The 16,039-nt window shown below is 39.3% G+C and overlaps 1 protein-coding gene across 1 annotated transcript in view; it reads left to right on the forward strand.

Moving 5' to 3' along the window:
* Nucleotides 1-16,039, forward strand: part of NECAB1 (N-terminal EF-hand calcium binding protein 1) — a gene marked incomplete at its 5' end in the record, with an annotated part of 57,718 nt that overhangs the window by 6,395 nt on the left and 35,284 nt on the right. The window contains 2 exon segments of the mRNA XM_013956791.2: nt 3,383-3,491; nt 14,833-14,858. Of these exon segments, the coding sequence (XP_013812245.2) occupies nt 3,383-3,491; nt 14,833-14,858 (135 nt within the window).

Consider the following 16,039-nt stretch of genomic DNA (forward strand, 5'->3'; position numbering starts at 1 on the left):
AATCTCCATAGCTTTTGCCAGCGACGAGCTTTGTGATGTGTTAGGGATAGACTTTTCAAAATGTTATTGAGAATAAACAGCAATAAAGCAAAAGACAATGTCTGCTCTTGTGTGATAAAATATAAAGAAAACAGTTATAGTGCCCAATCTGGCTGTGTTGTCAGAACATTGATTTTCTGGATTGGTGTAAAGCCAATGAATCTGAAGGATAGAGATAAATAGAGAGATGTTTCAAGTTTTGTGTCATACTCAGACTGTTCTTCTATGAGTAAACTCATATGTTTACCTCAGGAAAGTTGCCAGAAATCACTAGTTTCTTGGATATTTGTATAACTCATGAGAATCACCTTTTTCAGCAAAGGCCAAAGCTGCAGAGGCAGTTTGATTAAATTGTCGATTGTAGCTGTATGAGCCAAAGAAAGCGTATCTGTGAAAAGAAGCTGGTTTTATCATGCTCAGTATTTGGTAGTCATTCTCCGTATCCAGTGCCAAACAGCAGATGTATTTAGATTCTTAATTAGGTAATCATGGCAGCTCCGTCAAAGGAAATGGTCTACCTTAAACGCAATGTTGTGCTATCTCGGTTTTTAGCTCTCATAGATTTTGACATTTCATTTTGATTATAATGGTGATTATCTCCAGCTACAATCTGTCTTTTCATATTAAACATTTCAAAATGTTTTTGTTGAAGCATTCAATTTGTCCAATGTTGAATCTTCTTGAAGATTACAGATTTGAAGCTATACATTCAAGTCAAATAAATTAAGAAATAAAAGCAAGTAAAAGAGTGAAGAACTCCTCAGCTCTACTCATCATGCCTATACTGCAGTACAGTATATAGTTACAGGATTCAGGTACTACTTTTACAGCACACTCTTGACCACTATAAAAATAGGCTGCAATGTGTTGTAGATTTGTCAGTGCTCAGGGCACCTTACCTTATCCTCTACAGTTGTTTAGAGCCCCATGAGTGATTCAGTATGCTGCTGAAGGAAGAAAAAGAGCACATGAATTTAAATTAAATTCACAATGGGGTTACAAAGTATCAGGCTCTGAAAACATTCTTTATACTTCATGCAAAGGCTGAATCCGTTTGGATAAACTATCATTTAACTACTGTTTAAAATTCCAACCTCTTCTAAGTAAAAGCAATTGGTGGAGCTCCTTCTCTCTTTGGTTTTTGATTGCTAATTATCAATCTTGCATTTAAAACTCACTCAGATATACTAGTCAGTGAGGAACAAATTGCCATAACTGTGTAAATGGAGTTATGGATTTGCCTCAGCCTCACCCATGGACTTCTGAAGTCATGGCTGTCCAACAAACAAAACAGGACACTTCTTCTTCAGCATAACAATGTCACCTGCCCTGCCAAAATCTCACAGACGTCCATGGGGTCAGCTTTCCATTTATAACTGTGTTTCTTTTACTTTTTTCATCCTCTCCCTGCTGACAAGCATTGATTGTTTTCTTCCATTGTCTTCTTCTGTACAGTGCCAGCCCTGTTCACACTCTAGTTCATTTTGGCAGCCAGAATTCCATTACATTTCTTCCTTTAGTTGATTCCTACTACTCAGCCTTACATCATATACTCAGGAAAAAATTAGTTCTTGTGCTGACTTTTCTATGTTGTTTAAATAGTAGCTGTAATACAAATAGAGGCCAGAGTTAAGAACAGGGCCAAATGCTCCCTGCATTACAGAGTTTTACTCTTCAAAACAGACAGCAGTCTGAGTCTGCAGCTTCCATCATAGTAGTCACAGCCACATGGTGGATGGGACAGGCTGTCCAAGCTGAGGCACATTTCATCCATTTCTGAAGTCACTAATCCAAAAAAAAAAAAAAAAGCATGCAAAATCTATGTTTATTAAAAAGTGTCTGCTGTAGATCCTCTCTCTGGGATGTTCAGACATGCTTAAGTGATCTGAGGTACAAATATGATCCCTACTGCAACAAAACACTGTAGTGATGACACTCCATTTAGGAAATATTTGTAACTGTACAGAGTTTAATCTGTCAGGCAGAGGGTTGAGTATCAATATGAAGAGAAGAAGATGAATAACATCCTGAAAATAACAGAAGAATTAATTTCTGCTCAACACATCTCAGCTCAAAGATTTTGCCTCATGTAGTCAAGGACTTGCTATAATTAAAGCTAAATTAAGAAACAGATGAAACAGACTCCAGTAAATAATGTCAAAGAACTTGTAATAGGGAGTCTTTCCTCTTGAATTAAGGCACATCTAATTACTGTTCTTCTAAATGTTATCCTATGGTACTTCCTCTCCCTCCAAGTCCCATTAGTCTGTAGACACTTCCTAAATGCAATAACACATTATTGATGTGTCAAGACCCATGTGGTGATGACTTTTTTTCATCCCAAACAAATGATAATAGCTGATATTTAGACAGTAAAAAGTCAACTTCTTCATACTTGGATTTCATTACATATTACACGGCATCCAAATTACATCTGAAAAAACATTTGAAGGTCTTGACAGACCACTGGTATATGCCCAAATCAGTTTTCTTAGGTCTAAATTTGTATTTAATCTCTAGACAAAATACATATTGAAATGTATTGTTTTCTATAGTAACCAAGAAAATGAGTTGAAATTCTTTCTTGTGGTTGTGGGCACAAAAGTGACTTCCTATTCCATGAAAGACAGACATATTTTTATTTGGTAATTACACACCAAGCATAGAGTTTTTCGAAAAAAGAAACATTTTATGAAAAAAGACAGACTGAAAACACTGCAGACCAGTGTGGTGTATTGATTAGCATCCTTAACTAGACAGGAGAGCCAGGGTCAAATCCCTGCTGTTATTGAATTACGCACTTGAGTCTCACTTTCCCACAGGGGAAGCAGGGAGCAGAGGAAAGAAAGGGGATGAGAAGGAATAAGAAATAAATTCTCTAGACAGCTGAAGAAATTTCCATTGAAACAACATGTTCCTTCAATAAATAAAACCCCAGGGTTTCTCTGGCCCTCGCAGTCTCAGAAGGCCACCGACATTCATGCGGAGGCAGGGAGCGGGGAGGAGCAGCGTGGGGCAGCCTGGGGAGAAGCAAGAGCGAATGGGATTAGGAGAAAGACAGGATCATACTAATGTTTGTCAGCAGACATTTACCAAATCCCAAATACCTTTGTATGAAAGGTGAGAAGGACAAAGAATAACAGAGTTATCAGGTAAACTGAGAATTCTGCTACAAGAGTAGAAGTATTTAACATCATATTCTTTATGCATCTTGATCAGAATATGTTTCTACATTTAATTAATCTGAAGAGCTAGTTTTTTAATAGCTTCCTCTTCTATTGCATGAATAAAAAGAGAAACCATAAATGAAACTAAGGCAATTTCCATTTCTTCATTGTTTCAGATGATGGAAAACTATCCTTCGATGAATTCAAAGCTTACTTTGCTGATGGAGTTCTGAGTGGAGAAGAACTGCATGAACTTTTTCATGCCATCGATACGCACAATACTGAGTAAGTGTCCCCTTTTACAAAGTGCTACATTCTTTATCTGAGCATGGAAACAAGACATCAGTCTGTTTTTAGAAAAAAAGTTTAAGAAGGCGGCTGCTTCAGGGAAGTTAAACTGTGTCATACTGCTCTGCACTGTATGATTGCAGTGCTTCTAAACCTTGTAGAAATATGTGCATGTTCTGATGAATGTGATTTGGGCATTGAGAACATAGGGTGGAAACTGGATGCCTTCTGTGTTCCCCTCCCATTACACTAAGGAAGAGGGACTACGGCCTCCTCCAACTCTTAAATACGAGTTCCTCCTCTTGACCCTTCACTGATTCATTACCTAAGCTGACCATATGTTGAGCACGGAAAAAAATAGCTGAAGCTATCACAGATAGCAAAGAGCAGAAAAAGTCATCCTGTCTGATACTGGCATGGGAACTGGGTTGGCATTGTCACTTATGCGGTTTGGACATCCCCGTTACAGTTGGGCTTAATGAAGCCACAGGATGTGGGTGCTAAGGACCTTGTTTATTGTTTTCAGCAGAGCCAAATTTGTGCCACTGCATTGTCTCCTTAAGCTATACTTTTCCTTATCTACAGGGTTTGAAGAAGATAATGAATTTCCTTTTATTTGCTTTCTGGCCATCAACAATTATTCACAGCAGGTCTTTCACTTACTATTAATTAGGAGAGTGTTACTAATCCAGTGCCTTTTAAACTGGACCGTTTCCATGGTATAAAAACTCCCGAGGAGATGTCGTTTATTGCCTTTGCTAAGAGATGATGAAGATATCATGTAGCAATCATGGTCTGGGTTATGGTTCTGTTTAAAAGCAGTGAATACACTGTAAATCAATTTTGTTTTTCTCGACTGCATACAGTGGAGCAATATATGTTAAAATGCTATTACAGCCCTGCTTCCTATGTTTACTATGCAGAAAAGCTAGGAGTAGTGTAACAGGACCTGGCCTTACTTTGTCCAGTGCCAGCTTCCACTGCATCCTTGTTTTTTCCTTCTTCCACAGGGAAATAAAAACAGCACACTGATATTTTGTAATTACATGTACTGCATCCAGACACTAACACAAAGTGAGAAATTACTATCCCTCTTCCTCAGACTCATGAATTTAGCAGTCACCTTAATTCCCTGGGGCTCGCACATTAGCTCAGGCAGCTCCAGATAGGCCTTTCTCCTTGGCCATTTCTTCCTAACTGTGAGTCTCCTGTGGCTTTTCCTCCTTTTTATGTCCGTGTCACAACATCACACTTTACCTCATTCCTCTCCTCCTCTGCTTCTGCTACTCTTCTTACTGATGATGAAGCAAACTCCCTCTGACTGGAGTCGCAGTTCCCAAATGACTGTTGTGCATCTTCTGCCCCAAATGCCAACCCAAGCCCGAGCCTATGATCCTGGAAGCATATTGATGACCAGATGTTGAGGCTGGCCACTGAAGTGCCAACTCCCCCTATGGCAGAAGGTCTGGAAGTCCAGCTGATGGTTTTTGCGAGAAATATCTCAAAATTCATTCTTCCAAACAAGCCTCACTGAAGGTCTTGTGTGCTTGGAAGCTTGTCCATTTTGTCCACCTTTAGCAGTTAGTCTAATAAAATATATTCTCTCTCCTTACAAATTTTGCCTCTCTGCAATCTAGATGGAATTATTAAACCACTGCAGATTTTCACAAAAAGCATCTTATTTAGCAAAGAAATCAAGTGAAATCTGATCAATATTATACAAATACATTCTAGAAAATATGTATCTCAGTTTTTGATCTTTTATAAACAGCTTTCACTTATGCTTCTGTAAATCAGGCAAAACTTCCCCAGGATCAATAGATTCAAGCCAGCACAAAGTGGAAGTGAAGAATAGGAGTCCTTATCCCAAGGCCATCCTAAAGCATCCAGTAAACCATCCCATACTGAAGAATATCTCACTATTAGGACACCGTGAAGACAGAGGAACAGATTTCCCCCATATATCATCCCTATTAGCAGACAATAAAGGAGAAGAAGCAATATGAACAGATTGTGTTTTAATGCGAGAAAAGAAGAAAGAGACTGTCATATTTCCCTAATTTGTCAAAAGTACTTAATACTCCTATTCAGAATGAGAAACTAATTCATAGAGCTTTGGACTTTCTCATGTTATCACATATGTACACCAGAGCAGGTTTATTTTATCGTGATTCCATTTGTCTGCATTTGTCAGGGAACACCCTGATGGTGGCAGATGTCCATGATGACAGTGTAGGTTTTCTAAGAAAAAAGATAGCTGTTATACCTCTATTTTTCATTTCTTTCTATTTGTAACAAAACACACAAGCATTTTCTCTTTACCAGAGATTATGTGGATCTGAAGAATATGTAGAAAAATGAGAATAACATTATGATTTTCCTACTGGGAGATAGGCATACCTGAAGAACAGAAGGGACTTTGTCAAATGCTACAGTTATTAACTGAGAACAGGCAATGAAACTGGTACAGCAGCCATCTGAAAGAGAGAGATTTCTCACTGTCCAGCCAAAACCTAGCAGAAAGCAAAGCACAAAAGGTTACAGAGAATATGTACTGGGAAGGAATGCAAAGTATTAAACTTCCATATGCTTCAGGGAATTGGACAGGTGGAAGACTAAGAAAACCTACTTAATTACATTGTTCAAGCAGAAGAAAGGGGCCTTCCTTTTGGCTGGTTAACATTTGTTATAGAACAAAACCTAGCTGTAGATAAAAAGAAGATAAGTTTAAATTTAAAACAACAATAAGAAGATTTTTAAATGTTTTTTTCATTATGTCTTTAATTGATAAAAGGCTTAATGCCTGACTTTGCAACTGAAAAGCATTCCACACCATTTGATCTGTCTTTTTAACAGAAGTGCAGCAAACACATTTTGAAGGCTTTCCTTAGACCCTTTTTGCCTTTGAAAATGTTGTCATCAAGCAGGCAACAAGATGGAGCATGCCAAATATCAGATGGATATAGCAAAGAGAGACAGCTTGGGCAGTATAATATAAATTATTTGTTAGTATGGCTTTCCAGCAAAAATCACATGAAGCAGATATAATAAGGAGGCCAAAACTTGGCTCACTGGCATTTGCTGAAAAGGGCAGGTTATGTAAAATGTCTCAAATTAACTAGCTGACTAAGAAAAGGAGCAAAACATTCATTGAACCTTGGGAAGTTTTGTAATGCAAGCATTAGAAGAATCATGTGCATATCAACCAATCCTAAAAGCATCTACTATGTGATCCTTTCACTTATGAATTACCCAAGGAAATGAAATGAAAATCCTGGTTTGTGCCTGTAATCCCTAGTAGTTTATGGCTGTATTTTAGTAGGGAAGGATGAGAAATTCTACTTGTGTGTCTAGCAGGAGAAAATTTGCACAGGTTATTCTGTCTTTTATATCCAGTTAAATACAGGCTCTGACAAGCTGTGGGCAAATCATGAATCTTCTGCGTGCTTCAGTTTCCTGTTTACAAAATGAAGACTACAGTTCCCTATCCCGTAAATGTGTTGTAAGCATTGAGATTACACAGTGTCCATATACTACAGTGATTTACACTACCTGTGAATGCCTAGGGTAGCTAGCTAAGGATGTATGCCATGATCAGCTGGATTACTTCTGGAGTATCTCAAGCTTTCATAGCCATTTTTTCACGAGAGCAGACTTCGAGTTGTTTCCACTTGCATTAAATATTTTAACTCTTCCAGCTTTCAAAATCCTGCTTTCTATGTGTGTGAGTCTTTGTATTTCAAAGCCTGAAGGATAAAAGAAGAGTGGTGGCCTCAGGTGATCTCCATGGACCGCAAGCTTGGGAAATCTGTATTCCATTCTCAGTTCTGCTACAGCAAGCTTTCAAAAAAGGATTTGAAGCATAAAAGACTGCCCCGGCTTAATACTTTTAAGTGCACTAAATTAACCAGGTATTAAAAAAAACCCTGTTACTCAGGTCCTAATGTCAGACTTGTGAAAGAAGAGGATTAGAAGATTTTTAACTTTTGTAAAGATCAAGCCAAGCCCATTTAACATATCTGTTACAAAGTGTACAGGCTATGGCAGTTTGCTAAAATGAGTAATTACCTTTTTCAATGTGATAGTAAGGCAAATAATAGGGAATTTAACTTTCCAGTAATTGAGGTCTTGTCTGCCTAACTGACTATGATCTCTGCACCTTCCCATCTGGTGCATATCTTATCTTTTTACAAAGTAAAAGAAGAGTCAGTTGCTACTGCAGTGACCATAATTACCCGGAAAAAAGTTGAATAGGAATTAGATACCACCGCACAAAGCTTCCAAAACAGCAGGTGGAATTGGAGGTCATTATGGTGGGAAAAATTGGTTGATACTTGCTCATATAACTACTCATACAGGATGAACTTATATTTTACAGCTCATCTAGATCCTGAAATACAGGTCATTCAGCCAGGGCAGATCATTGTTTTTATTTGCAATTTATATTAGTTAAGGATCTTTCTTCAGTGTGTCATTTGGGTATGTATCTTTCAATTTATGAGTGTGCTTATATATAGACTGGATAATTTTTTTTCTCTTTCTCTCTCTGTTTCATAAAATGAACATTACATTTTTATAAAATTTTAAAAATTGAATAAATTCCAATAGGGCACAACATATAAGATGATTGCTTGATGGTTTTAACCTCTATTATTTTTTCCTTTTGACAGAACCAGAAACAAATGTATAAGCAAATATATACCAGCTACAAAGCAGATTAATAATGGTGCTATCACTATACAGGCAGTCAGATTAGGTGAAGTAGTATGTCCATTTAAAAAAGAGTGGGAACAGATGGAACAGTTCTGCAGAAATATAGTTTTGTTTACCTGTGTTATTGCCTGAATAATAGTATTGAAAGTAGAAAAAAGTATTAGCAACACAGATCTTTTTATACATGGATACATTGTTAGAAGTATGCTGGAAAAGTTTGAAATTAGTGGTTAATGGGGTGAATCCATTTATCTCTAATTTCCTTGGTAAATCTGCCCCAGCTTAATTTTAATGTCAACTGTGATGAGCCTATGTTTCAGCAGAGTAAGAACCCTTGAAATAGGTAGTGGTTCAGTGAACAGGTTTTGGCAGGCATTACAAATGTAAATCTCCCTTTTTCTCTTACCCTTCTCCTTTCCCCACCCCCCACTCATAACTCTCATGGAAATTGTTTTTACATAATGACATCTCCAGGGAAAAGGTGTCAGAAGATAATGAGGATATTTGGCAAAGTTACAAACTAAGAGATATGCTGAGGATCTCAAGGGGTTTCAGTCTGCAGCACTGTTTGAGAGAGAGTGCGATAAATGCGACACTGATTACTGACTCGTATGAGTCAGTGGGGAGGCAGACTTGTTTTTCTCACTTTCATTATTGGTAAAATGAAATCCTCAGCCAGGCCCTTAGTAACAAGGTAGGAAGGATGCTAGAAGTGTTAAGGCAGACCGGGGGCCCAGGCAAGCTCCCAAAGGCAGCTATCTGATTAAACCTTTGTGTGAGGCATAAGTGAAAGATGATAAACTATGCAGAAGTCAGAGAGGAGTTTGGTGAAGCCTTGGCAACTCACAGCATCTGCGGCTCTGAGCAGAGGCTGGGCATTTGGGGGAATCTGTCACACTGAGTGCAATGCTTGTGTTGGAGGGGGGGTCTTGGCTCTGCAGAGAGACATCTGTGCATTTCTACATGCCAGTTTGGTGTCCAAGTCCCCATTATATCCACGAAGTCACTGGCACCTAGGAAGCAATTCTGCTCACACAGGCGTTGGCTTAGTTGCCCAGGCATAAGACATTTAAGATGTTCCCACCTGAGACACCTGCACAAGGTGGACTGGTATAACACAGGAGAAGCAGTTGGACACAGCTTGGGAGAAAGACCCTAGTGCACCCGAAACAGCACTAGATGCTGCCCGTGTTACATCAGACAAATCAAGTGCCTGCTGGCTGGTCCCACTGTCGAGGCTCCACCAGCTGCATTGGCTATCACGGGCCTCCTATGCCTAGATGGGGTGGTTAGGCACCCAGTGCATGTGTGGACATCTGCATTGAGGACTCTGAACCCCAAAGTGAATGCTCCTCCCTCCCTCCCACCTGCCCAGGTCTTCATTAGCAGAGCTCTAGTTCCTCCCTTGGGTCACAGGAGAAAGATTGAGATCATCTGCCATAAAAGTAAACACCCAAATTGTGCCAATTTAACATTATCTGAGTAAAAGGATGGTTATTATTAACCTTGCAATCCTGGGAAGCCAGCAGTCTGCATTAGTCTGGAACCCAGCACTCTGTGCTGTAACTAAAGTGCAATGCATGTTATTTGGGCCCACAGTGCTTCCTTCAGGATTTCCATGGTAAAGATAATAATGACAAATCCTCAGTATTTTAACAGTAGTGTAAGCATAGGATTTATTTGTCCCTTGGCTGGTTTGCTTTTGTTTCAGTCAGAGGGCACATTTTAGTCTCATGCAGTTCCTGATTTATCACTGTCCAATACAATTAGAAAAAAAGAATTAACTTGCAAGTACAATGAAGAAACAAGAAAGATTTATTAGAAAACAGCATGGGACACAGGGACAGCTCTGTAATTAAGTAAACTGCAGGGGAGTGAAAAGTATTATTCCATAAAGGAATTATTCAGTGGCAAAAAAAATCAGGAGGGAAATAATACATTAGATTTTAACCGTCTTCTAAAACTAGATTTTTAGGATTAAATGACAAACTCAGGTACATGGTGCAGCACTGACATCAGAAAGGAGTGTTTATTGCTATTTAAGAGAAACAAATGCAATATTCACTCTAGCTCTCCCACTTTTCAGGACAGTAGCTGCAGAATTTAGTCTGGGAATGAAGTACAGAGGAAAAGGCAAGATGCCAGCCAGAATGAGCTGATTGTAAGGTTTACTTTTTCGTGACTGAACAAAGCAAGTTTACTGAGAATAATTTGGATGCTAACACAGATCCTCTGCTCGGACAGACAAACTGCAAATAGAGTTGCTTGGAAATTTTCCATATGAATGGTTATTTTAATGGGAAATTCAGTTTCCTTCAGAAAAAAATGAGAATCACTCACACTGGGAAAATCAAAATGAAATGAGCAGTTTCAATCACATTGACCTAAATGGAGCTGACCTCAAATGTTTTGTTTCAGATCAGTTCTTCAGAAGATTACATTAGTTTCTCAGCAGTGAGCTCATTGCTTAATGGTGGGTGTAGTTTGAAGTTCTCTTCCATATGTTGGGTTTCCCAGAGAACTGCAACAGCATCTCTATCAACATGTTGCTAAAGAAGACTTTAACAAGCCAAAATGAAACATTTTGTTTTGTGTAACAATTAGATGTTTGATTTCATTTAAAAAAATAATTTTGGAACAAAAAACAGAAGTTGAAATATTATCTTCTACAGGGTGAAAACTGAGATTTGCTCATCCTGTGGCAAAAGTTTGCTCTCATCTCCTCCTAGTTTAGGTTGGTGTGATTCAGACTGTACTAACAAATCATGGCTCTGCAGCCCTTGAACAGCTCTTTACAGCCTTTAGCATGCACAGAAACTTTTAAAAGTATCCACAAGACTCATACAGCACCACAGCTGGGATGGTTAAGGTGGCTAGCCAGCTATGTAGTCATTGCATCCTTGGGAAACATTGCCTAATGCAAAGAAATAGCTGATTTTTTGGTGAGTTGTTAATCAGGAAAAAAAACCTTTAGTCTCTGCTCTATCCCTGCCACATGTAGAGCAGTAAGTGGTGATTCTGAAGTTATCACTTTGCCTAGAGCTAAGCATAAGCAATTAGGCAATTACTCAGGGGATCAAAATTTTGGACAGTAAAACAGCCATGACTCCACTGCCTGTGTCAAAGCTGCGCAGCCAAGCTGCCTGCCTCTAGCTCCCAGTGGAGCTTCGCTCCTCTGCAGAGGCAGAGAGATTGGGAGAAGTAAGCATTATCCTTCTCCCGCTCCATGTCATGGCAGTGAAATTCATAAATGAAGTTAGTTCCTAAAATCTTTCTGATTCTTCAATAAAACAACTGCTTTAGGTGACTGAAGCTGCACATTATATAGTTCCTATTCTGATAACATATAAATTGTCTCTTCTTGTGGTCCCAGGAAAATGTGTAGGTCTTCTGCTGGTACCTCTGCCTAGAGGTGCCTTTCATACCAGAAGAGAGCATGTGTAAGCTTGGCTGGTGGCGCTGTGGGCTGGTGGATTGGTGCCAGCAGATTAGTGCAATGGCTTTAACCTTGCCTCTGTCCTGGCTAGCCCCAGTCCCACCTAACTGCAGTAGGCAGAACTAAAAAGTAACCATAGCTCCTTTGCACTCCTGCATTTTGCCCTCCCACCCCTCCAAGAAGTACCCCAGATAGGCAGTTTTGCCAGGGTTCATTCAAGTGCATTTGCTGCTGTGTCTGTCACTGAGCAGCAGGTATGACCAGCTTTGCAGTGATCAGGACTGTTCATTGGGATATTTATAATAGGCCCTTAAAAAACGCTCATGTTATTAGGCAGACAGCATTGTAGACACAAAGTCAGACATTTAAAAAGACCATATTTAGTAGTCAGATGACAAACTGAGAGCAGAGACCTAAGAAATGATTGTGCTGACGTGACATGAATGCATTAGGCTGCACCCAATGCCTCATGTGCTTATCTTGAGTGGAGTGCTGGAGCCTGGGCGCTAATCTTCCAGCAAATATTGCAAATAGCATGTTTGATATCGCCAGATGATAGATCTAAGCAAAAGCATATCCCTGGCATATAACCCACTCAAGTGATGAACAGGAGCCCACTATAAATGTGACTACTGTGTTGCAGAAACAGCCCCTGGTGTATGTCGCCCTTGTACAATTAAATACATTCAAATCTTCTTTAATTGCTTCTGTAGCATCTAGCAGGTAGCTCAAAAATTTTTGTATGTGGTAAAAGAATTTCTAGGTTTATTCATGACTGTGTTGTTTGAAGAAGTATGTTATTATTTCTGAGAGAATTATATAATCAGTGACACACAAAATTACAATGTCCATGCCTAGAACAGCAAAGAAGATGCTAAGGACAGTGGATTCTCAAAGGGAAGTTGTAACACAAAAGGCTGTTAGAGTGCAACCCATGTTCTTTATGTCAGCTCCATGTTCTGTCACAGGCTTCTGAAGGCTATGGTGCAAATCACGCTGGACAATTATTTTCTAAATATTCAGGTGCCCAGTTCTAACTGAAAATTAGTTTGGCACCTGAATACATTTTTTACTTGTAGTCTATTTGCACTGTATCACTAATGGTGATCATCTGATGACCATCGACTCCAAAAGCCTCTGAGTTGAGCTGCTCAGTTGCTACACTGCTGAGGATACTGCAGAACAGGGATCAGAGTGGAAGAAATGGATTTTAAGACAAAATTTGAAAACAGAAAGTAAATCTGACTTGCTGGCAATGTTAAAGGCTATTTTAAACATAGTTGTCAAGATATATGTTAAGAAAAACAGAAATGTCTTCTACAAAGAGAAGGAATTAGGGCAGATGATGTGTAGTGGCAAGAAATGTAGGGACAACAAAGAGAAGGAGTCTTAATAGCAAACTCCTGTCATTTAATGTCGTAGTAGTCTGTTACCTCCTTTTGGCTCAGGCAACTCTACAGCTTTCAAGGTTCAGTCTGAATTTGAGGAGTGAAAGTCTGGACTGTCTGAAAATTTATCAGAGGTGATTGCTGAGAGGTCAGAAAGTTTTGATCATTAACGCCATAGTGATCCATGCTGAGCAGCCTTAAAGATTCTCAGACACTGCTTTTCCTGCCAGGTGGCTTGCTGACCTATGAGTTAAGTTTCTCAGCTTCAGCACTGAATCCTATAGACTATGGATTTCACTATACCTACTGCTAAGGTCATTGGAAAAATGAGATGCAATACCTATTTAAAGCCATCTGCCTTGGTCCATTCAAGTGCAAATCAGGTCACCTTTAGTTAATGAAAGTTTTGGGAAAATCTCATTTACATCATCAATTTAAAACATTCAGAAGTGTTTATAGCCCTGAGAAAGCAATTTTGTGACAACCCAGGATCCTGCAATTTCTGTCTGTTTCTCTCTCTCTCTCTCTCTCTCTCTCTCTCTCTCACACACACACACACACACACACACACACAAAAAAAAAAACCAAAAGCCAGATATATGAAAGTTAGTGCTATCTTATTGGTGAGTGACATTAAGATAATAATGTTTCTAAAAGGTAAATACAAAAATCCCATAAAAAAGATAAGTGAAAAAATCCCAAATGCAATCAGCCATTCAATGTTCACCCATTAGCAAAATTCAAAAAGGATACACAAGCTTTAATTTTCTTTCATCATCAGTTTCTCCTCTTTCTTGGAAAAAAGTCAGTATACTAACTTTTAGAACTGAGCTGGAGGTCAAGTTGTTTATCTTGTGACTATTAAAACCTTAAGAGAAAATATTGCTTGAAAGTTGATCAAGCTGAAGCCTGTTTGAAATAAACATTTTTGAATTTCATGTAATACTTATATTTATATAAGTATTTGTATAATGTTGGCATGGCAATAAGAACTATTCTTCTCATATCACCAATTTTGTTGTTACTTTGTGCTAAAGCTGGCAGTGGTGAAACTGCTCCACATGGCCAGAAAGACTTTGAAACTGCAAGAGAAGATGGTGCTGAGAACCCCGATTCACTAATATGTCCAGTTACTGGGAATTTTCTGATGTGTCTGGAGAAACTAAGTCCGGTTTTATCCTCCCGCTCTGTTGCCTGGCTAGTGCAGCACTCTTGTCCGGTGAGAAGTGCAAATGGGACCAAGACACGGGGCTTTCCCTTGCTTGAAATGAAGGGCTGAGCTGTCTGAGCGGTGCTCTCAGCCATGAAAGCCACAGAAGAGTGCAAGCAGCAAAGGGGGAAAGAATTTCCTGCCGCAGCCTGAACAGAGCGGCTCAATACCCCGGCAGGGATGGCATGGAGTGGCACGTCAGGGGTGCGATCCCCCTGCGTGAGCGCCTGGTGCCCCGGAGCCGCATCCTGGCCACTTTGGTCTGTGTCTGCAAAATGGGCATGGTTCCTCCTGGGAGCGTTGGAAGACTGTGAGACTCTGTAACTTTTTCTGATGATTGTTAGGAATTTGGTGATCCGTGAATGAATCTAGAGCCTGAATCTCTTGCTGTCAGGTAACCCCCTTACTTAGTTCCTGCTAGGTAGGAGGTAAGAGAACTTCCCTTCTTAATCTTTTTTTTTAATGAACCGTTCTGTCTCCAAGTAGTCCTCTTGTCTGTACAAAAAGTCTAATTTTTTGAGCCCTACTGTTTACCACTCCAACACAAATTATTACTAAACTCACTAACCTTCTGTCCTCTTACCTTTCCAGCAATCTTGACACAGAAGAGCTCTGTGGTAAGTTCCTTGTTGAACAAGAACATAACCTATGCCTGTAATAGCCCTATGCAAGTGAACGTACCATGGGATATGATATTTTTTTCTGTTTAACTTGCATGGTTGAAAGAGAAAAAAATACAACTTGCATGGAAAGAACTCCCGGGAGAAAACAGATACAGGCTCATAACCTTTCTGATTCTGTTGTTCACAAGATGCAGAAATTACTGTGAAAATATTTTCCCCTAATACGTGCTTCTCATTGCTTGAACTTTAAGATCTGTCTTTCTCTGTTCTGATGAAAAGATCGATGCTTTTCTTTTATCTTATTTCATTTTCATGCAAGACATTTTTTCTAGTTAGTACATTACTTTCAAAGGTATAAATGTTTTGGCAATTTTGAAAAAAAGATCGTTATATTAGTATTCCACTGGCATACATTAGTTCCTACAACTTGGTTCAGTAAGAACAGCAGTTTGACAAGTTCTGTCATCCTTTATCAAGAAAAACTCCTGCTAGGCCTAGAAATTGGCCAGTGACCTAATTCTGTGCCCCATTTTAGGCTGTGAATCATGGGATAGCTTCCCTGAAATCCTTTTTTGCTCTCTAGCTAATTTTATAGCACCTGATTTAGGAGTGCTGCTTGCAATGGAAAAGAATTTACAGAAAACTTCTGCAAGTGCTCCCCAAAAAGGTCAAAAATCAGGTATACTTGTCAAAGACAGCATATTTCCTGGGAAAAGATGTCAGCAAATAATGGCCTGTTGAATTTTCCCAGGGTCAGCAATGTGGAAGACTCTTAAAAACTCAAAACTCTGTCAATTTGAATGCCAATTCATTTACTTGTCCACAAGGCAACTCTGTCCATAGTCAGGAACCCATCAAAGCATCTCCGTGTGTGGCTCAGAAATATATGATGATGCAGCTGAAGTTAACTGAGCTGGGATGACTTTTATTAGTTGAGAATTTGGCCCAAATTATGTAAACGTGGCAAAGAAAGAAAGTGGCTTTGTCCCACAAGTGATTTACTGCTACTGATGTATTTTCTGCACCAGAGGCTAGCGCGTCTCCTTAGCATCCGCTCTGCAATGTGAGCCAAGCAAGCAGACCCAAGCAGACTGAAAGTGCTACATGGGGCCTGAATCTGACATTTACATTCTTTTCCTGCCCATTTTGATTATATACAGACTGGGTTAGCAGTT

The sequence above is a fragment of the Apteryx mantelli genome, chromosome 2, assembly GCF_036417845.1.
Source record: "Apteryx mantelli isolate bAptMan1 chromosome 2, bAptMan1.hap1, whole genome shotgun sequence".
In the NCBI taxonomy this organism is placed as follows: domain Eukaryota; kingdom Metazoa; phylum Chordata; class Aves; order Apterygiformes; family Apterygidae; genus Apteryx; species Apteryx mantelli.